The sequence below is a fragment of the Cannabis sativa genome, chromosome 6 (assembly GCF_029168945.1).
Source record: "Cannabis sativa cultivar Pink pepper isolate KNU-18-1 chromosome 6, ASM2916894v1, whole genome shotgun sequence".
NCBI classification, from domain to species: domain Eukaryota; kingdom Viridiplantae; phylum Streptophyta; class Magnoliopsida; order Rosales; family Cannabaceae; genus Cannabis; species Cannabis sativa.
Window position 1 is genome coordinate 49,328,186 of NC_083606.1, and position 23,092 is coordinate 49,351,277.

The following is a 23,092-nucleotide window of genomic DNA, read 5'->3' on the forward strand; positions in this document are numbered from 1 at the left end:
GCTACACGTTCTTATGTGGCGGCCGAGTCTTTAGTAAGTTGGGTAGACCCTTTGATAGATATGAATCGGGGTTTGGAACCCCGTTACACAGCGGAGAATTGGTTATCTCCAATAGGTGGATTAGGTCTATGCCGATCAGGATAGATGGTAGAGAGTTGAGCGCTGATCTGATAGAGATGAGCTTAGTCGAATTTGATATTATTTTAGGAATGGATTTCCTATCTAAATATTCGGCGAGCATTGATTGTAAGAGGAAGATGGTGGTCTTCCAACCGGAAAGTGAAGAACCGTTCGTATTTGTGGGTTCGGTTCAGGGATCTCGGATCCCGGTGATCTCGGCTATGTCAGCGAGAGAATTATTGCACGGTGGGTGCTTAGGGTTTCTGGCCGTGGTGGTGGACACCACTCGGCCAGACACCATTCGGCCAGAGGACATCAGTGTGGTTCGGGAATTTTTGGACGTTTTTCCCGAAGAACTTCCAGGGTTACCACCTCAACGGGAGATTGACTTCGTGATTGACTTGGCACCAGGGGTGGATCCGGTTTCTAAAGCCCCGTATAGGATGGCTCCAGCTGAACTTAAGGAATTGAAGATTCAGCTCCAAGGGTTGCTTGACATAGGGTTCATTCGGCCCAGTGTGTCACCCTGGGGAGCCCCGGTTTTGTTCGTGAAGAAGAAGGATGGATCTATGAGGATGTGCATCGACTACAGGGAGTTGAACAAGCTGACGGTGAAGAATAGATATCCATTACCTAGGATCGATGACTTGTTCGATCAGCTTCAGGGGAAGACGGTCTTTTCTAAGATTGATCTCCGTTCGGGTTATCATCAGTTGAGGATCCGAGAGGAGGACATTCCAAAGACGGCTTTCCGCACTAGGTATGGACACTACGAGTTCCTGGTTATGTCATTCGGACTAACCAACGCTCCTGCAGCATTCATGGACCTGATGAATAGAGTATTCAAGGATTTCCTCGATATCTGTGTGATTGTGTTTATCGACGACATCCTCGTGTACTCTCAGTCAGAAGAGGAGCATGAGTTACATCTTCAGATGGTACTGCAACGACTTCGAGAACATAGACTCTACGCCAAGTTCAAGAAATGTGAGTTCTGGTTGTCTCAGGTGTCCTTCCTAGGACACATTGTGGGTAAGGACGGGATCAAGGTGGATCCCGGGAAGATCGAATCCGTTAGGGATTGGCCGAGGCCGAAGACAGTGACAGAGATCAGAAGCTTTTTGGGATTAGCTGGGTACTACCGTAGGTTCGTGGAGGGGTTCTCCAAAATTTCTATGCCCCTAACCGAGCTTACAAAGAAGAATCAGCGATTTATCTGGACAGATAAATGCGAAGCTAGTTTTCAGGAACTGAAACAGAGATTGATTACTGCACCGGTACTAGCTTTGCCTTCGGACGAGGAGAAGTTCGTGGTCTACTGTGACGCATCCAAACAAGGTTTGGGGTGCGTATTGATGCAAGCCGATCGGGTTATCGCTTACGCCTCCCGTCAGCTAAAGGATTATGAACAGCGATACCCGACTCATGATTTAGAATTGGCCGCGGTGGTTTTTGCACTGAAGATTTGGCGGCATTACTTGTATGGGGAGAAGTGCGAGATCTATACCGACCATAAAAGTCTCAAGTATTTCTTTACTCAGAAAGATTTGAACATGAGACAAAGGCGTTGGTTGGAATTAGTGAAGGATTATGATTGTGAGATCCTTTACCATCCCGGGAAAGCCAATGTTGTGGCCGATGCCCTGAGCAGAAAGGGTCCCGGGCAAGTAGCTAGCATGGTTCAGATCTCTCCTCGGCCTAGCGAGTAGGATATGGTTAGATCCGCATTGAGTTTGTGGTAGGTCGGCTTCACAACTTAACGCCGCAATCCGATCCGTTAGAAAGAATAAAGGTTGCTCGGTACGACAGATCCGGAGTTAGTGAAGATCCGAGATGAGGTATTGGCTGGTCAAGCCAAAGACTTTTCAGTGTCAGCTAGTGGAATGCTTTTGTATAAAGCCAGGGTTTGTGTCCCGAACAGTGTGGACTTGAGGAACGAGATCTTTGAGGAGGCTCATTCTACTCCATATTCTCTACATCCCGGCACCACCAAGATGTACCAAGATTTGAAACCGTACTTCTGGTGGAGCGGTATGAAGAAGAATTTGGTAGAATTCGTTTCGAGATGCCTCACGTGTCAGCAGATCAAGGCTGAACATCAGAGACCAGCAGGGTTGCTGCAGCCTCTAACCCTACCGTAATGGAAATGGGAGGACATTACGATGGATTTTGTGGTCGGGTTACCTAGGCCCACGGGTATGTATGATTCCATCCGGGTAGTGGTGGATCGATTTACGAAATCGCTCATTTTCACGGCCGAACAACATTTACAAAGTGGATCGGTTGGCGTAACCGTACGTCAAAGAGATAGTGAGACTTCACGGGGTACCGAAGTCTATAGTTTCGGACAGGGATCCGAAATTCACCTCCAAATTTTGGCAAAGTTTGCAACGGGCAATGGGTACGAAGCTAAAATTCAGCACAGCATTCCATCCTCAGACAGATGGTCAGTCCGAAAGGACAATTCAGATATTGGAGGATATGCTGAGAGCCTGTGTTATGGACTTTGAGGGTTCATGGAGTAAATACCTACCGTTAGTGGAATTTTCTTACAACAACAGTTACCAGAGTACGATAGGGATGGCACCCTACGAACTGTTGTACGGTAGGAAATGTAGATCCCCTATCCACTGGGATGAGACAGGGGAGAGGAAATACCTAGGTCCGCAGTCGGTTCGGCGGACCAATGAGGCAATAGAAAAGATCAAAGCTAGAATGCTTGCCTCCCAGAAAGTGCATGTAAGAGTTACGCAGATCCGAAACGTAGGGATGTTGAGTTCCGAGTAGGGGACCATGTGGTTTTGCGAGTGTCTCCGATGAAGGGGATTAAACGTTTCGGGAAAAGAGGCAAGTTATGCCCTAGGTTTACAGGACCTTTCGAGATTCTCGAGAAGATAGGTCAAGTGGCATATCGGTTAGCATTGCCTCCAGCTTTATCGAGGCACAACGTATTTCATGTCTCAATGTTGAAAAAATACGTTTCGTACCCCTCTCATATACTCGCTATGAGAGCCTTCACTTTCGCCGTATATGTCTTATGAGGAACAACCAGTGCAGATCCTGGATAGAAAGGATAAAGTCCTTCGGAATAAGACCATAGCGTTGGTCAAGGTTCTCTGGAGAAGCAGTAAGGTGGAAGAAGCCACCTGGGAGCTAGAATCAGATATGCGAGCTCAATATCCAGAGTTATTCAGGTTAGATTTCGGGGACGAAATCCTTTTAAGGGGGGAATAGTTGTAAAGCCCGCTTAGTTAATTTGGAAATTAGCAGTTATTTATGATTAATCAGGAAATTATTTATAGCTATTTAAATAATTTATCATTGTTATTTATGGAATTCAGATATGCATAATTATGTCATCGGCTTTTATATTTCGCATTTCCGGTGTCCGGTATTTTGGAACTCGGCGTTTGGCTCAGTAGAAATCACAACTTAGTATGTTAGTATTTTGGGGACGGGTTTTAGACATTGGGAATGTCGGGAATGGCCGGGAATTTAGAATGTCCCAAAAATACCCCTTTAGTATGAATTATGTGAGTTTATGGTGGAGGGGCAAAATGGTCTTTTTGCCCCATTAGTGTTTTGTTTTATGTGATTTATTAAATGGAAAAATAAGTGTTTATTTTATTAAATGTTAGCTGAAATGAGTTTAGTTAAATGGCATTTTCATTTTAAGTCTTTCATTTTTCAACACTTAGAAAAAAAAAAAAAATAGAAATTTTCAAGGAAAGCTCTCTCTTTTGCTCTTCACTTTCGGCTGGGAACTTTGGGGTGCAAAGCTGGGTTTTTCTTCATTTCTCTAAGCTAAATTCATCATATTTGTGAACTCTAGGTTGTGGTATGTAAATTCTAACTCTTTCTCTTTAAATTGCTTGAGAAAAATGATGAAAATGGATGAAATGCATGTGATTTTTGAGTGATGTTTCTGCTGTGTTTTGTTGTTGATTTAGGTTGATTCAAAGCATGATTTTTGATGTTAAATGAGCTGTGTTGAGAGCATATTAGTTAGGTTGTTCAAGCTTTTAAATTATATGTGAAAATAGGTGATTTTTGTGAGAAAATGCTATGTTTATGTTCTGTGTTGTTGCTGTTGTTCTTGTTAGTTTGCAGAGGTTATATGATGCTTAGTTATGTTGTTTTATGCTATTGGATTGCTTGTTTAAGTGGTTTGCTCAAGCTTGAGTTTGGAACTCAAAGCTTGAGCTCCAATGGTGAATTTTGCATGTGGGATTTCTGGGTAGGTTTGATACTCTAGAATTGTTATTTGGGACCTATAGAGCAGGTCTGGAAAGTTTGGGATCAATTGGGTTCGAATTGGTCAAGATATGTGAATTTTTGGTTGCTGCCTGCGAGGAACCGGAATTCCGGTTGAGCATCCGGAATTCCGGATGGGGGTTCAGATTTTTTCCAGAACCGGAATTCCGGTTGGGCAACCGGTCTTTCGGTTGGGGATTTTTCAGAACCCTAGTTTTCCTCGTTTTTGGGTTTTTAGGGGTATTGCCATGCTTTTTATCGATAGGGAAACTTTTAGTTTCGAGTTTTAGTCCCCGGGAAGTGATTTAGCGTGTCACTTATAGCGTTGTGATTTTTATGGTTTAGGAGCCGCAATCCGCCGTTCTTCGGCCTCCCAGTCGAGTTGACCGGCACACACGGAAATCGGAATCCGTGTAAGATTAGTATAACAAGATGCATATGTAGATTACATGTTTAGCGTGCATGTAGGAAGCCCGTTAGTTTACATTAGATATGTATTTAGGCTTCGAACCACCCAACCCCGTCACGTCGGTACAGCCGGAGTATGACCAAGAATGAGTATGACCGGTTCGACCGATCAGCCGACACTGGTTGGTGGTTCAGTGCTATTGACCTATCCCGTCGGTACAGGCTGGAGTATGACCAGCAGCCGGAGTATGACCGGTTCGACCGATCAGGAGGATACTTGTCAATAGTACCGTCCCCTGAACGTTCAAAACTCAGTACCATGTTGGACATGGCAGTAGTGCTTAGTACCATGTTGGACATGGCAGTAGCGGGACCCAGTATCGTGTTGGACACGGCAGTCAGTTTTATGTATGATATTAGTATGCTTTTCTTACTGAGTCTGTCGACTCACAGTTTACGTTCATGTGTAGGTAAAGGCAAGGCAGTTGCTGATGGACCGTGAGCGAGCTTATGGGATTGTACATGTCGGGGCGGTTAGGCCTGGAGCGTACGATCCTCGGGACAGCAGGGCTGAGATTTTTGTAACGGTCGTTAGATGACCTTTTTTTGATGTAAAAGTTGAATAGTAAAAACGTTTGTAAATATTTTTATAAATCGGGATCCCGAAACTTTTTGGTAAAATGGTTTATAAGTTTAATGAAAAAGCAAAATTTTAATTAATCACGTTTTTCCATAAACCTCGTTGATTAGCAACGAGCTGCACAGTACGTTTAAAAATCACGTAATACGCCTAAATTAGTTAGGGTGTATCACGTCGGTACAGGCTGGAGTATGACCAGCAGCCGGAGTATGACCGGTTTGACCGATCAGGCTGACACTTGGTTGGTGGTTCCGTACTATTGACGTATCCCGTCGGTACAGGCTGGAGTATGACCAGCAGCCGGAGTATGACCGGTTCGACCGATCAGGAGGATATAGTAACACGTCGGTACAGGCTGGAGTATGACCAGCAGCCGGAGTATGACCGGTTCGACCGATCAGGTTGTTACGTGTCAATAGTACCGTCCCTATGAACGTTCAGAACTCAGTACCATGTTGGACATGGCAGTAGTGGCTCAGTACCATGTTGGACATGGCAGTAGCGGGACTCAGTATCGTGTTGGACACGGCAGTTAGAATTATGTATGAGTATTATTATGCTTTTCTTACTGAGTCTGTCGACTCACAGATCTACGTTTATGTGTAGGTAAAGGCAAGGCTAAAGCTGATGGACCGTGAGCGAGCTTGTGAAGATTGTACATGTCGGGGCGGTTAGGCCTGGAGCGTACGATCCTCGGGACAGCGAGGCTGATTTTGTAATTGGTCGTTAGACGACTTTTATTTTATGTATCAGTTAATCAGTTAAAACTTTTTGTAAATGATTTTATAATCGGGATCCCGAGTCTTTTGTAATATTATTTTATAAGTTTAATTAAAAAGCAAAATTTTAATTAATCACGTTTTCCATAAACCTCGTTGATTAGCAACGAGCTGCACAGTATGTTTAAAAATCACGTAATACGCCTATGCTAGTTAGGGTGTTACAATTTGGTATCAGAGCCGCCAGGTTGTCTTCTGAAGATCGTCACGACATGTACAATCATCATCAGCAGTTAGCTCGTTTCATGGTTCAGTAAGCCTTTATTGCTTTAGTAGTTTATTTTATTCAGTTATGGAAAAAAAAAGAAAAGCCTGTTAGGAAGCATGTTAGTAGCCTGATAGTAGAATAGGCGCATGTTTCGTTTTTAATTTCCAAATTAAGCGGCATTAGTAAGCTCTCCTTGAATACGACCTGATATGTCAACTCTTGGTTTCGCAGGCGGTTCTAATCAGATGGACGCCAGGCGGACTACCAGGAGTCAGGGCAACTCCGTAGGGTCGAACCAAGGACAGGGAGCTCAGTTTCCCCCACCTGCTAGGGGCCGAGGTAGAGGTCCCCGAGGCAGGGCTCGTGGTCGGGGTGATGAGAACCCGCCACAGGCTGCCCAGGCTCCCCCAACCGATCAGGGAGCCCAGAACTGGGAGTTACGGTTTGCGGAGATGCAAGCCCGGATAGAAGAACAAGACCTCGAGATTCAGAGGTTGAGACAGCAGGGTGCTCCTGCAGTTCCAGTGCCTGTAGTTCCAGTGGCACCTGCCCCTGCTGCCTAGGCCGAGATAGTGGTGGCGGCCCATAGATTGGAACCTCTGTATGAGCGGTTCCGGAAGCAAGCACCTCCGGTTTTCCTGGGAGGTCCGGACGTGATGAAAGCCGAGCAATGGCTAACGGTGATTACCAAGATACTGAATTTCATGGGTGTCACCAGTAACGACAGAGTGGTGTGCGCCACATTCCAGGTGATCCATAAACCTCGTTGATTAGCAACGAGCTGCACAATATGCTTAAAAATCACGTAATACGCCTATGCTAGTTAGGGTGTTACAAGTGAGTTCCTAGAAACTCTCCCACTACGACAAGGCACCGTGAATTATGTCTAAGAAAACTAAATGGTATTGATCTCTTCGGTTGTGACAAGACAACAGAGGCAGTGGGATCATCATATGTTATATAAGATGATAGAACACTTTTGGAATCAATAATTAAATATCTCCTTTATTTGCTACTTGTTTTTCAGACTTAGTCATTTTCTTAGAAAAGTAGTATTTGTTTGAACAAACACTTTCTTATCTATTGACAATGGGATGGTCCACCCCTAATCACTTAGAAAAGCTAACAAACCATGGTTAACAGTTCTAGCTTTTCTTAAGATTTTGATTAGGTCATTCATGAATCTAGTAATGATTTACATTAAGTACCCAACCATTACATCATTCTGAAATTGTATTACCATAGAAGGATTTAGGCAACGACTAGTAACTAATCATCAATATGCAAATCAAAATTTCTGGGGAGGTAAGTTTGGATATAATTCAAAAATCAATTTAATGATCATTGAACTGCATATCTACTAACTATTTCTCCACCCCTATCAGTTCGCAAGATCTTTAACCACTTACCTTAATGGTTTTAACCATTGCTAGAAATTAATGAAATTTTTCAAACATTTTAAATTTCTTTGCTAAAAGGTATAATCTAGAGTTATCGTTTTAAGAATACAACGAAAAACTCATATCCACCCCTGAATGTACATCCATCTGCGAATGAGATGAACTACTTTCATTGGATATAGGCATATTAACTCTTTGCAGAGATTGATCTTGTCAAATCCACTATGAACAAGATACAAATGCCATAGATTAAAAAAAATGTGGTAGTGTCTATGATGACATAGGTTTAGTTACATCAAAGAGTTCTTAGAATACTGCAAGTGGATCTTGGTCACAGAATACCTAACTCATATTCCATACAGTTTGAATCCATTAATAATAGATGGATATTAAACACTTCAGAAAGAGTAACTGTATTGTATCTGGAATTAGAAATATAAGAAAATTTCTGTTTGGATTCTAAAATTAAAGTCAAAGACTTTAATTCAACCAAATATAATGAGTAATTCTTTCTTGGACCACCACTACTATTTAAACTCTAAGTTAGATTTGCCCATACAAGTAGGAGATTTCTAAGATTGAGGATTTATATCAATTGGGAATAGAATTTTGGGATTATAATCATATGCGTCATATAAAATGACATGTAATGATTTATAGAACATTCATCCAATGATATGTTTTTAAAGCTAATTCGAAATGAATAAGCTAAGAGGAATTAGGATAATTTCGTTTAAAATAAGAATCCAACGATGCTTCGATTAGCGAAAGTCAAAGTAATCTTATTTATACAATCTTCTTGTTTCATACCGTAAAAATACTAGTCTAAGGTGTCATCAATTGATGAACAGCTAGATGTCGCAGATACAATATTTATCTTTCGAGATCTAACACTATTATGAATGTCTAATGGTGAAAATCTACTAGGGATTTATCTCATTAGATAAACAAGCCAAGTTAGACCAACAATGAAGATTCGAAATTAAACTACAACTTAATAACAGAAAATAACATGGTTCAATATAAATTCATACACAATTCAGAAATTATAAGCGTATAGCAAGTAGGAATGACAAGTGAAAATACTAAAACATACAATCCTAAATAATTTCTAAGGTTTTCAACAAACTGATATCAGTGTCCCGTTTAGGCGAGAGTCAAAGCTACCATTCATTGAATAGAGTTGTCAGCTCGTCTAAAATGTTAAACATTCTAGCAACCTTTTATTCGATCAAGATTGGAATTCAGCGTTGTCCCGTTTAGGCGAGAGTCAAGGCAATTCTATCTTATGAGCTTCCACCATTGTTTCATAATTTGCAAGTCAAGTATGGTCGCCACCATTAGGGTGATCCATACCATACAAAACACTTACAAACTACTTATCATGCGAGGTTAAACGGTGCGAAATTGCTAATGAACGTTCCTCCATTAGGGAGGATTACTCACTAAAACAAACGCGGTGTAAAACCCACAATGGAGATCGAATATCTTAATAATAAAGCTCATTATTTAAAAAGAGTTGTATTTTCTTTGATTCTCTTTATTTAATCTATTTATTTTAAATATATATTTATTTAATTAAAATTTCCAATTTAAAATGAAAAATTCTAAATATAAATTTTAATTTAATATTTATAAATTTTACTTAGATGGTTATGTAAATAACATGAATTATTTCCATCTTAGTAATAATTTCTAATAAATATTTAGAAAAATATTCAATTTAAGTTGTTACAAAATTAATTTAAATTAATTTACAACTCAAATTTAATTTTCTATAAATATATATTGCATTTCGAAAAATTAAAGTATTTAAGAATACAATTTTCGAAAATGCATGTTAAAATAAAAAATTAATCCTGGAAAAATTATTCTAATTTAATGTTGGCCCAAAATTAATTAATAAAATTAATTTACAACAAAAAATATAATTTTCCTATTTAATTAAATATATAAGAAAAATTTTAAATATTTAAGTATGATGATGAAAATCAACTTAAATATTAATTTTCTATTTAATTATATACACTAGAAAAATACTTCAAGCAAAAATATCATCTATCTAGATTTTCCTTTGACTAATTAATTCAATTTCTAATAATATACTTTAATTCAATTTATTTTAAATTAATCAATAAATGAAAAAATCATTGATTTAAGTTGATCCAAGAATTAATTAAAATAAATAATTAATTTACAACTTAATCTATTTTTCAAGATAAAATTCGAAATTCTAGCATTTAAGAAATGCAATTTCGAAAATTGATTAATAAAATAAAGAAAAAATATATTTTGACAATTATTTAAATTTAGTTGAAAAAATAAATTTCAACTAAAATTAATTTTCTATTTAATTAAATGTCATGAAAAAGAAATATTTAAGTATGATGATAAAAATCAACTTAGATATTTAATTTTCAAATTAATTAAATGTATTAAATTCAAGAAATAAATAATTAAGTGTAGAGAAGGCTTAATTATTAATCTCTAGTTTAATACTAGGAAAAATATACTTAAAATAAATTGTACCAAAATTAATTAATAAATAATTAATTTCACAATGTATAATATTTCCTATTTAATATTAGAAATATTAAGTAGTCTAGAAATAACTATCTAGAAAATATCTTATTTGACTAAGTATCTTTTCCACAAAATTTGAAAAAATATCTAATTTAAGTTGTATTAGAAAAAAAAAAATAGAACTTAAATATTTTCAAATTTAAATTTAATTAAATATCAAAAATTAAGTTGTAACCACTTAATTCAAAAATATTCCATTTTAAGTTAATATTTGAAAAGATATTAACTTAAAAAATATCTAAAGAATCTTAATAACCAATGCCTAAAATTCCTCAACTTAATTTTGAAAATTGAAATTCAAAAGATATTCAGATTTAAGTTGGTTAGTTGTAGATAACTAAATATCAACTTAAATAGGAATATTTAATGAAAAAATTTAAATTAAGTTCCAGAAAGAATCTAGATGGTTATAATTCTATATTTAATTAAATACAAGAAAATACATATAGTTTAGCTTAGAATAAAAAATTCTTTAAACTATAATTTTCTTAAATTAATTTCAAAATAAATGAAATTAATTATGTTGCTAATCAATTTTATTAGGTTAAACTAGTGTAATTAACCTAGTACAGTTGTTCAAATCAGGCAAATGTGCCTTCACAATTGGGGTGGTTCATGTGAGGGGGTGCTGGGTTCAGTATGTCGTACCCACTTCTATGGCTCCCAACTCTCACACAAGGCCCAAAAGAGAGGAACTTAACCTTAATAAGAACAACTGTTATTAATTGAATAGGCCCAAAAACTAAATGGGCCTAAATAAATTCTATCAAGAACTATGATAATTTATTTTAGCAACAACAACCTATATGCATCTATAATAAAATTAAACACATAGGCTCACACAGGCACACTTTGGATGGGTCCTATCATGTTGCTAGGTCATACACAGATGAAAGAAGATTGTAAATATACCTGTTACAAATTATTATCTTGACCAAGGGAGCCATCAGATCATTAGATCTGGCAAAAAGTAACCATGGCTATTTGCAATCAAGTAATAATAGGTTTTGAAAACTTACACATAAGGTAAAACACATACTCCTGCAACAAGGTTAGTTGGATAGTTGGATGTAGGATTTATTTAATTTTAAATTAAATATTTAATTTCGAAAATAATTAATTAAATAATAAAAAAAATTTCGAAAATTTAAAAAAAATTTGAAAAATTCGAAATTTAAAAAAAAAATTAAATTTAAAATTAAACCTACAATTTTTAAAAAACAAAGGTTTTTTCTCTCTGCTAGGTCGAAGAGAGGGGGGAAACTGAAATCTGATGCTAAGAAGTCGAAGAATCAGGGAAAGCGTGGTATCCAACTGGAGAGGCAACCTCAAATCTGTTAGCCCAAGATATGTTTCCAAGAGGGGGGGTGAATTGGAAATTTAAACTAATTTCGGAAAATTAAAACTTTTAACACAAAATTATGCAATTAGTCAATTAATCAAGTAAAAGCAAGTAGTATGGCAAGCAATATATTAAGACAAATAATTAAACTTGTAAAGTAAAGAGTTTAAGGATTAGAAAATGCAAACTCTCGATTTTTACAAGGTTCGGTAGAACTATGCCACCTACGTCCTTGGTCTTCAAAGCTATGGACCTAGCTTTGAGTTCCAATATCGAGCCAAGTTAACGGGCTTGACTAACCCTTACAACCGGGAAATTTTCACCAAGGTATTTCCAAACCTCTTACAATAGTTTCGCACCCCCGAGGACTATTAACCTCTTTCTCGGATTGTTAAAGTGCCAATCTCACTATTTCCGGGTTGTTTACAAAACCTAAGGCCAACCTCACCTCAATCACAATATGGAAATGTGTTTGATATACAAGCTAAAATCACTCTAGAAATATGATGATACAATGGAAACCTAGAGTGAAAAGCAAGCACACTTAAGATGAATAAAATCAAATTTTGGCTCAAAGTGTGTGAAAAGTGTTGGTTTGGATTTCAAACTTAGAAGCTCCTTAATCTCACTTAGATAGGTTAGATATATGTAATAAATGCTCAACCAACTTATTTTTTGAAAGAAAAATCGAGTTTATATAGTGTTTGATGAAAAACTAGCCGTTTATAGCCGTTAGCACGTTTCCCGAGGTGGGGTCAGCCATGAACCGGAAGTCCGGATGGGAACCGGAATTCCGGATTGATTGCAACCGGAATTCCGGATGACTGACCAGTGGCAAAAGTGCCATTTTTCGGGACTTAAACGCGCATAACTTCTTACTCGATTATCCGATTTCAGAAATTCCAACTTTGTTCTCTTAGTTAAACAAAATGTAATTTAGAAATTCAATCAAAAAATTTTTTGAACTATCGTGTGAGAAAACTTGTTGCACAAGTTAATGAATGGGCCAAAATTCAAATTTATAAAAACTTAGTGTGCTATGCAAATCACTTTAACAAGACTAAAGTAGATTTATACCATTTAATTTTGAGTAGTCTTGACGTAGAAGAGCCTCCTAGCTTGATTTGCATGTTTTTGATCCCAAGTTGATTTTTCCCGAGAGTTGACCTTGACTTTGACTTTGACTTTGACTTTCGGGTTGACTTTTTGACTTTGGGATTTTGAAGACCTCTTTTGAATAGGGTCTTGAGTTGTTGATCCCTTGATGAATCTTTTGCTCTTGACATGCTTGTTGAGTCCATTTAGTGTTGCTTTTAAAAGTTTGGTAAAAATACCAAAATATTTATTTTCTCTTTTAAATTTGCTACAAAATCAATAAATCATTAGTAACAAATAATAATCAAATATTTGCTAATCATCAAAACAAGGAGATCGAAAAGTTTGAGTTAACAATCTCCCCCTTTTTGATGATATCAAATATTTGATTATTTTGAAAGGGAAAGAAAAAATTTAAGCAAAGTAAGTTGGATTAGCTCCCCCTTAATGTGTGCAAAAAAAAATTTACCTTTTAATTTTACCTTGCATGAATTTGTAAACTCCCCCTCAATTTTTACTTATGATAAAAGGATTAGATACCAAAAAAAAATTGAGGTGATGCCAAAAATTAATCAATAGTTGTTCTCCCCCTTTTGATTCATCAAAAAGGATGGCAAGGAATTCACAAAATATAAAAGAAAAGAGAGAAAAAAAAAATAATAAAAATAAAAACAAAGCAACATGCCAATGCATTAAAAAAAACATAACATCCAAAATAACATTCAACACACCAAACAAACAACAAATAAAAAAAAAAAAGACCAACTAACACAAAGTCAAAAGGCATGAAGCCTTTGCACACAACCAAAAAAAATAAAATAAAAGGAAACTAAATAAGCCAAAAAAAAAAAAAAATAATGCAAGAACTAGTTTGGTGGGGGGCCAAAGCGATCCATGTATGCCCTCCATTGTGCCATCTCCTCTTGCACATTAGCAAAATTTGACAAAGTTTTCCAAAACATCACTTTTAAGAGTCAAGAAAATAACCCAAGTAAATCTTGAAAAATCATCAACAATTACAAATGCATAGTATTTACCACCAAGACTAGCAATTCTAGAAGGACCAAATAAATCAATATGAAGCAATTGCAAAGGTCTAGTAGTTGAAATTTCTTTCTTGGAATGAAAAGATGTTTTAATTTGTTTTCCAAATTGGCATGCATCACAAAGTTTATCTTTAACAAACGGAATAGATGGCAAACCAATAACAAGATCTTTTCTAACCAATTTTGAAATAGAATCCATACTAGCATGTCCTAATCTTCTATGCCACAACCAAGAATTATCATTCATAACGGTTAAACATTTATTTTTACTATCAAAAGAGTCAACATCAATAACATACACATTATCCTTCCTTACTCCAAGGAAAATAACTTCATTGGTTGAAACATTTTCAATGGAGCATTTTGAGGATTCAAACACAACACGAAAACCTATATCACATAATTGACTAATACTAAGCAAGTTATGTTTAAGATTATCAACAAGAAGCACATTTTTAATACATGGAGAGTATATGTTACCGATATCACCAATGCCCAAGATTTTTCCTTTTGAATTGTCTCCAAAAGTGACAAAGCCACTTTCCTTGCTTTTAAAGTTTGAAAATCTTGATGGATCACCGGTCATATGCTTTGAACATCCACTATCCAAGAACCATAAGCTTTGGCTCTTTCTTGTTGATTCCTACAAAAACAAATTCATTTGTTGGCTTTTGGTACCCATATAACTTTGGGTCCATTCATGTTAGTTCTAGAACCCTTTGGTACCCATTTAGTCTTGCCTAGATATGCAAATTTCTTTACATGACAATAGGAAATAGTATGACCATCTCGGTTACAATATGTGCATGTAAAGTGAGGTAGACTAGATGATTTCACAAAAAAGTTTCTCAAAAATTTTTGTTTCTTACTAGGATCATAGCCAATACCATTTTTTGAAAAACCACATGATTGGTTTCCCACCATGAGATCATAGCCTTCCTTACCTCTAGTGAAGGTATATATGTCATTTTTTAGGCTTCTCACATGGGCTTTCAAATCAATAATTTCTTTCTTATGTGAAGCACATGTAGCACATTGAGATTTAGCTATAAGTTCTTTTTCATTTATTTTCAAAATCTCAATTTCTTTTAAAAGCATGTTGGTCTTCTCTCTAAGGGTTTGGTTTTTAACAAGCAATTTACCAAAATCATCAAATAGTTCCTTAAATGAATTAGACAACTCATCATATGACATATCTAAGTTATCATCATCATTTTCACTATCACAATCATTTTGGTTAGAAATGCTTACCCCATCATCAAGTGCCATCATGCACATGTTTGCCACTTCATTCTTTCCTTCTTCTTCGGAGTCCTCTTCGTCACTATTGAGCCAATCCGCCAACATTGCCCTTCCTTTGTATTTGTTCTTCTTTCTCATTGGACAATCCATCTTCATATGTCCGGGCTTCTTGCACTCAAAGCAAATTGGTGGATCATCTTTGCTTTTTCTTTCTTTTGAGTCACTCCCTCTTTGTGGCTTCTTCCCAAAGTTCTTTTTGAATTTCATGAACTTTTTGTATTTCTTAGAGAAGAGTGCCAAGTCCTCCATGTCACCACATAAGCTTTCCTCATCTTCTTCACTAATGGCATGGGAGGAGGAAGACTTGAATGCAATAGTCTTCTTTTTCTTCTCAACTTCCTCTTCTTCTTGAGCACTCATGAAAATTTCATGGTTCATGAGTGAGCCAATTAGTTCTTCCAAGGGAAGTGTTGAGAGATCCTTAGCTTCTTGAATGGCAACCACCTTTCCTTGATAAGCCTTGGTGAGACTTCTCAAAATCTTGGTCACCATATCCTTTTGAGTAAGTACCTTGCCAAGAGAGTTCAAACCATTAGTAATTGTAGTGAAGCGAGTATACATATTAGCAATGGTTTCATCCGATTTCATCTTAAAGTTCTCATATTGAGTGGAATAAATTTGAATTTTAGTTTCCTTCATAGCACTAGTTCCTTGATGAGTAACTTCAAGCATTTTCCACATATCATAAGCGGTAGAGGCTTGTTCAATATTTTTAAAAATATCTCTATCCAAACCACATATAAGAGCATATTTAGCTTTAGCATTTTTAGAAAGCATTTTCTTATCATTTTCATCATATGCTTCATAAGTCTTAATTACTTCAACACCATTTATGACATGTTTAGCAACATAAGGACCACTAGACACAATATGCCACAAATCATAGTCAATAGATTGAAGGTAAGTTTCCATTCTAATTTTCCAATAAGGAAAATCTACTCCATTGAAGTATGGTGCTCTATTTGTGCTAAAACCTTCTAACATGTTATTTTGTGAATTACTTGGAAACGCCATGCTCTAGATTGTGAAATCTAATCAAATAATTTGAGCCCTTGCTCGATACCAATTGTTAGCCCAAGTATATGTTTTCAAGAAGGGGTGAATTGGAAATTTAAACTAATTTCGGAAAATTAAAACTTTTAACACAAAATTATGCAATTAGTCAATTAATCAAGTAAAAGCAAGTAGTATGGCAAGCAATATATTAAGACAAATAATTAAACTTGTAAAGTAAAGAGTTTAAGGATTAGAAAATGCAAACTCTCGATTTTTACAAGGTTCGGTAGAACTATGCCACCTACGTCCTTGGTCTTCAAAGCTATGGACCTAGCTTTGAGTTCCAATATCGAGCCAAGTTAACGGGCTTGACTAACCCTTACAACCGGGAAATTTTCACCAAGGTATTTCCAAACCTCTTACAATAGTTTCGCACCCCCGAGGACTATTAACCTCTTTCTCGGATTGTTAAAGTGCCAATCTCACTATTTCCGGGTTGTTTACAAAACCGGTGCCAACCTCACCTCAATCACAATATGGAAATGTGTTTGATATACAAGCTAAAATCACTCTAGAAATATGATGATACAATGGAAACCTAGAGTGAAAAGCAAGCACACTTAAGATGAATAAAATCAAATTTTGGCTCAAAGTGTGTGAAAAGTGTTGGTTTGGATTTCAAACTTAGAAGCTCCTTAATCTCACTTAGATAGGTTAGATATATGTAATAAATGCTCAACCAACTTATTTTTTGAAAGAAAAATCGAGTTTATATAGTGTTTGATGAAAAACTAGCCGTTTATAGCCGTTAGCACGTTTCCCGAGGTGGGGTCAGCCATGAACCGGAATTCCGGATTGATTGCAACCGGAATTCCGGTTGCCATCCGGAATTCCGGATGACTGACCAGTGGCAAAAGTGCCATTTTTCGGGACTTAAACGCGCATAACTTCTTACTCGATTATCCGATTTCAGAAATTCCAACTTTCTTCTCTTAGTTAAACAAAATGTAATTTAGAAATTCAATCAAAAAATTTTTTGAACTATCGTGTGAGAAAACTTGTTGCACAAGTTAATGAATGGGCCAAAATTCAAATTTATAAAAACTTAGTGTGCTATGCAAATCACTTTAACAAGACTAAAGTAGATTTATACCATTTAATTTTGAGTAGTCTTGACGTAGAAGAGCCTCCTAGCTTGATTTGCATGTTTTTGATCCCAAGTTGATTTTTCCCGAGAGTTGACCTTGACTTTGACTTTGACTTTGACTTTCGGGTTGACTTTTTGACTTTGGGATTTTGAAGACCTCTTTTGAATAGGGTCTTGAGTTGTTGATCCCTTGATGAATCTTTTGCTCTTGACATGCTTGTTGAGTCCATTTAGTGTTGCTTTTAAAAGTTTGGTAAAAATACCAAAATATTTATTTTCTCTTTTAAATTTGCTACAAAATCAATAAATCATTAGTAACAAATAATAATCAAATATTTGCTAATCATCAAAACAAGGAGATCGAAAAGTTTGAGTTAACAAAATCAATCTTCCTGATGAGATTGAACCGCTCGAGCTAACTGAAAGTGAGGATGAACCAGATGAAATCGCCCAGGGGAGAAGGTGTTCGAGCTTGAATCAGGCAGCCATTTTTCCAGAACCTTTGTCTCCTCGAAGCTCACTCAGAGAAATTCAACGGCAGGAGGATGTACAACGTGACTTCGTGAGTTTTCTCAGAGCTACGGAGCAATGCAACAGTAACCTAGCCAAAGGTATGAATTCTACTCCTCCTATTCTGAGATCTGCAACTGTTGTGAGGAATTTAGAAAACTCTTTTAAAAATTCACAGCAAGATAGGATGGTGAAGATTGAATTAGAGGATATAGAAGATGAGGTTAATTACTGGAAACCTTCATTGGTGTGTTATGTTCTTGGAGCCAATCCACCTTTACATGTATTAGAAGGCTTTGCAAAACGTAAATGGAATGACAATGTGGATAAAGTAAAATTGCTAGCCTATGGAGTGTTCTTGATTAGATTTCATTCGGTTGGACAAAGAGATGAAGTTTTGAATGGGGGTTATATTTTCTTCAATCGAAAACCGGTCATTATGAAACCATGGGACCCGAATGTTAGTATTAAGAAAGAAGATGTGAAAATGGTGCCAATTTGGATACAATTAGAGGACTTAGACCTCAAATATTGGGGGGAAAAGTCTTTGTTCAAAATAGTTGGGCAATTGGGGAAACCTATTATGGTGGATGCGATTACAAGGGAACGAGAAAGGCTTATGTTTCCAAGGGTGTTGATAGAGGTTAGTATTGAGCAAGAACTTCCAGGCTTGATTGAATTTGTGAATGAGTATGGAAGTACCACTACTGTTATTGTACAGTATGAATGGAAGCCTACCTTATGTCAACAATGCCATGGCATGGGACATGTGACAGCCGAATGTAAGAAGATGATTCAGCCTAAGAAAGAATGGATAGTGAAGAAGGATAACAGGGGAGTCAACAAAAAAATTATACTCGATGAGGAGGGATTTCAACCGGTTTCTGGAGGGAAGAAAAGCAGATTACAAGAAGCACCTGCTGAAACCGAATTGCAGAACACTTTTAGTGTGCTAATAGCAGCAGGTGGTGAGAAACAGGACTACCAAGAAGTGGAAATTGGGGCAAAACAGAATAATACAAGAGAGGGGGGAGATCCCTCTCTTGGAAATGGATAAGTTTCTTTGCTGGAATGTCCGAGGGGCCAACAACACTCAAAAGCAAAGAACTATCAAGCAATTCATTCAAAATCAGGGTGTTGGTTTTGTGGGGCTCCTTGAGACAAGGATCAAGGTTCACAAATTGGGGACCTTGTATCTTAATGTGTTTGATGGATGGTGTTTTTCAACAAATATTGCGTGGCATCGTGGAGGAAGAATTGTCATTGCTTGGAATCCGGTAAGATATATTGTAGATATTATTAAATGTACAAGTCAATTAATGCATTTAAAAATTTCTACAATGGATCATACCTTTAGTAGTTTTGCTACTATCATATATGCCTTCAATGATAAAAATGGGAGAGAGATGCTCTGGAATGACTTGTCTGCGTTAGCAACCAATGATAATTGGTTTTTAATGGGGGACTTTAATGATATTCTTTCAAAGGAGGAGAGAATAGGCCTTAAAGTCAAGTATTATCCAGACATAGCTTTTGCAAATTGTGTTGAACAGTGTCATTTGGAAGATGTGAAGTCAACTGGGAACTTTTTTACATGGTCGAATAAACAACAGGGGCAAGATAGAATTTGGTCTAAAATTGATAGAGTCATGGCTAATCAAGCATGGCTAGATCAATACCGAACAGCAGAGGTAAATTTCTTGAATGAAGGGACCTTTGATCACTCTCCTTGTGTACTGTCCTTGTATCCAAAGAGAGCTGAGGGGAGGAAGCCATTTAGATACTTCAAGATGTGGAGTAGTTACCCGAGCTTCAGGAGCAAAGTGTATGAAATGTGGAACAAGCAGATATATGGGACTAAGATGTACCAGGTGGTCTCCAAACTTAAATCTCTTAAACCGATCCTAAAAGAGATTAACAAAGCTGGTTTTTCTGATATACATTCGGCTGTCCAGAGAGCTAAGGATGAACTTGAAAGTGTGCAGCAACAATTACAGCATGATCCTCTTGATGTTGGGATGCTTGATAGAGAAATAACTGCTAGAGCTAAGCTCGTTCAAGTGCAGCAGGACTACTCAGCCTTTTTACAGCAGAAGGCCAAGGTTACTTGGGTACAAAATGGTGATCTAAATACTGCAATTTTTCATGCAAGTATTAAGCAAAGGGCTCGACACAATCAGATATTCTCCATAGAAAGCAAGAATGGCACCAGAATCACTGATCCAAATTTGATCTCTGCAGCTTTTGTTGATTACTATAAGGAGTTGTTGGGAACAAGTTTGGCTAACAGAAGACCAAAGGTCTTAGAGAAGCTTGTCGGCGAGAGGTGTGGTTGTATCTAAACAACAAGCTGAGAACCTGATGATGCATTTCACTAAAGATGAGGTTAAAACTGCACTTTTTGACATTCCTGGGAACAAAGCTCCAGGACCGGATGGTTACTCGAGTTTCTTTTTCCAAGATTGCTGGGAGATAGTGGGAGATGACATATTTCAAGCTGTGACATCTTTCCTCGAATCAGGTAACATCCTTAAAGAGATTAATTCTACAATCTTGACATTAGTGCCTAAAATGAAATGTCCTAACACAGTTAAAGATTTTAGACCAATAGCTTGTTGCAATGTGATTTACAAGATTGCAACAAAGCTGTTGTGCTCTAGAATCAAGCTCATCCTCCCAAATCTAGTCTCCTTGAATCAAGGAGGCTTCATCAAAGGGAGATTCATAGGGCATAATATAATGATTTGTCAGGATTTGCTGAGACACTATGGGAGAAAGAATAATAAGCCTTCTTGTATTATAAAGCTAGATCTGCAGAAGGCTTATGACACTATAGAATGGGATTTCATTGAGGAAATGTTGCAGGGTCTCTTATTCCCACCTAAGTTCATTAAACTGGTCATGAATTGTGTGAGAACTCCTCGGTTTTCTCTAATGTTTAATGGTACTTTGCATGGTTATTTTGAGTCGAAAAGAGGTCTTAGACAGGGCGATCCAATGTCTCCTCTGTTATTTGTGCTGGGAATGGAATATCTTTCTCGAATAATGAGGAGGATAGGAGACAAAGAAGACTTCCACTATCATGACAGATGTGCAGATATATCACTAAACCATCTCGCATTTGCAGATGATGTGTTACTATTCTGCAATGGGGATGCCAAAAGTGTTCACTATTTACTTCAGGGCCTTAAACGTTTCTCTGTGACATCTGGTTTGATTCCAAATGCTACAAAAACAGCCATGTACACAAGTAATATGCCTGATGATCAAGTAAGGAGAATTATGACTATCTCTGGTTTCCAGCATCAATCCTTGCCCTTCACTTACTTGGGAGTCCCAATTGGTGCTAAAAGAATATCAGGGAAAGATTGTGAGATCCTGGCTGAGAAAATGACAGCAAGAATCAAAGTGTGGAGTTCTAGAAATCTTTCTTTTGCAGGGAGAGTGGTTCTCATTAACTCTGTATTGATGGCCATTCACTCTTATTGGTGTCAAGTACTGATTTTGCCTAAAAAAGTTGTGTCCAATATTGAAGCAATCTGCAGGAACTTCTTATGGAATGCCAAAGCTGTGTATTATGGGCCAGGTGCAATAGCTTGGGACTTCATATGTCAACCGAAAGCTGCTAGGGGTATAGGTTTCAAGAATATTGGTATGTGGAATAGAGCGGCAATGGGGAAATATATTTGGGCGATTGCTAACAAAGAAGATAGCTTGTGGATGAGATGGATCAACAGTGTTTACATTCATGATGGTGATTGGTGGGCCTATGAAACACCAAACCAAACCAGCTGGTATTGGAGGTGTCTAGTGAGGCTCAAGGATCAGTTCAAAGAAAAAAATCAGTCCATTGCACTACAACAATACAATATCTCGGCTGGGTACAAGATGTTGGTACAAACCCCACCAAAAATTCAATGGACAAGGCAAGTTTGGAGTCGGTTTAATGCTCCAAAACATAGTTTCATTCTCTGGATTGCTATGCATCAAAGACTAAAGACTAGAGACCGATTATGCAAAATGAAGATCACCACCGATTCAAGTTGCTTGTTGTGTTGTAATGGAGATGAAACTTCAGAGCACCTTTTCTTTGATTGTTTGAGAACTAAGGAATGTTTGCAGGAAATCAAAAGGTGGCTGGATTGGAGAACAATACACACAAGTCTTCCCAACCTCATTAAATGGCTTGGAAGATCAAAGGAGTCAAAGTTCAAGCTGCAAGTTTACACAGCAGCTGTAGCCGGCCTGGTTTACAGCATTTGGCGGCTGAGAAATACGGTTCTATGGACCAAAGAGGAACAACTAATCCCAGCTTTACTCAAGGAATTAAAAGCCAACTTGAAGCTTAGAATTGAGATGTTTTGGCCAAAAAAAGTTTCAAAGAGAGATACACAATGGTTTCAAAGTTTGTAAATATATATCATTGTATAGTTGTTTTTATTTAGGCCCTCCTTTGGGTGCTATTTGGGTGTAATCAATTGTTTTTGAGCTAATACAATTTCTGATTCATCAAAAAAAAAAAAAAAAAAAAAAAACCTACAATTTTTGAAAAATTAGGTTTCAACCAACCTAAATATCATTTCAAAAATTCGCTAACTACTTTTAAATTTTAAATGTTATTTTATAAATAAAAATTAAATAAAAAATTAGAAAAGATAAATAAATATCTTTTTCAAATTTTAAATGTAATTTAAATAAATAAAATAACAAAATTTAGAAAATTAGCAAAATATCTTATATCATTTAAAAATTACATGATTATAAATATCTTATTTTTAAATTTAAAATAAGATAAGATATAATCAAATTTGCAAATAAGATAGATTTTTAAGCAAGAAGATAGATACTAATTCTATTCAAATTCCAATTACACTAATATCTTGAATTAAATTTAAAAAATATTAAATTAATTCAAAATGATAATTAGAATTGAATTAGGAATAGTAATAGTATAAATACAAAACTATACAAAAAATCGGAAGTTAATTCCATGAAAAAGCATGAAAAATCGAAGAAAAACGAAAAAATTGTGAACTGTACGGACAGTTATCGCGATCGCAGGAAAATTTCAGCACAACTACGATTTTTTCGAATCTTCAAAAAATCATAACTAATTCAAATAAAATGGAAATTGAGTTCTGTAAAATGCTAACTTGCTTAATTTTTTTCATACTATCCAATAAAAATTATTCCAGAAACAGAATCGCAATTAGTTTTCACGAAAATTTACAAATATCAATCAATCATCAAATAACACTCAAT

At 36.6% G+C, this 23,092-nt stretch overlaps 2 protein-coding genes across 2 annotated transcripts; both read left to right on the forward strand.

The window, feature by feature from the left end:
* The first annotated feature begins 17,933 nt into the window (after window positions 1–17,933).
* Window positions 17,934–18,887, forward strand: LOC115695300 (uncharacterized). Its single transcript, XM_030622375.1, has one exon. The coding sequence runs from the start codon at window positions 17,934–17,936 to the stop codon at window positions 18,885–18,887; it is 954 nt and encodes a 317-aa protein (XP_030478235.1).
* Window positions 18,888–19,170: 283 nt separating this feature from the next.
* LOC133039280 (uncharacterized) lies at window positions 19,171–20,172 on the forward strand. The gene has a single exon (XM_061118138.1). It carries the CDS (start codon window positions 19,171–19,173, stop codon window positions 20,170–20,172), a length of 1,002 nt encoding a protein of 333 aa, XP_060974121.1.
* Window positions 20,173–23,092: the final 2,920 nt, after the last annotated feature.

Coding starts and splice junctions, on each gene's coding strand:
- LOC115695300 (XM_030622375.1), top strand. CDS start 17,934: ATGAATTCTACTCCTCCTATTCTGAGATCTGCAACTGTTGTGAGGAAT.
- LOC133039280 (XM_061118138.1), top strand. CDS start 19,171: ATGGATCATACCTTTAGTAGTTTTGCTACTATCATATATGCCTTCAAT.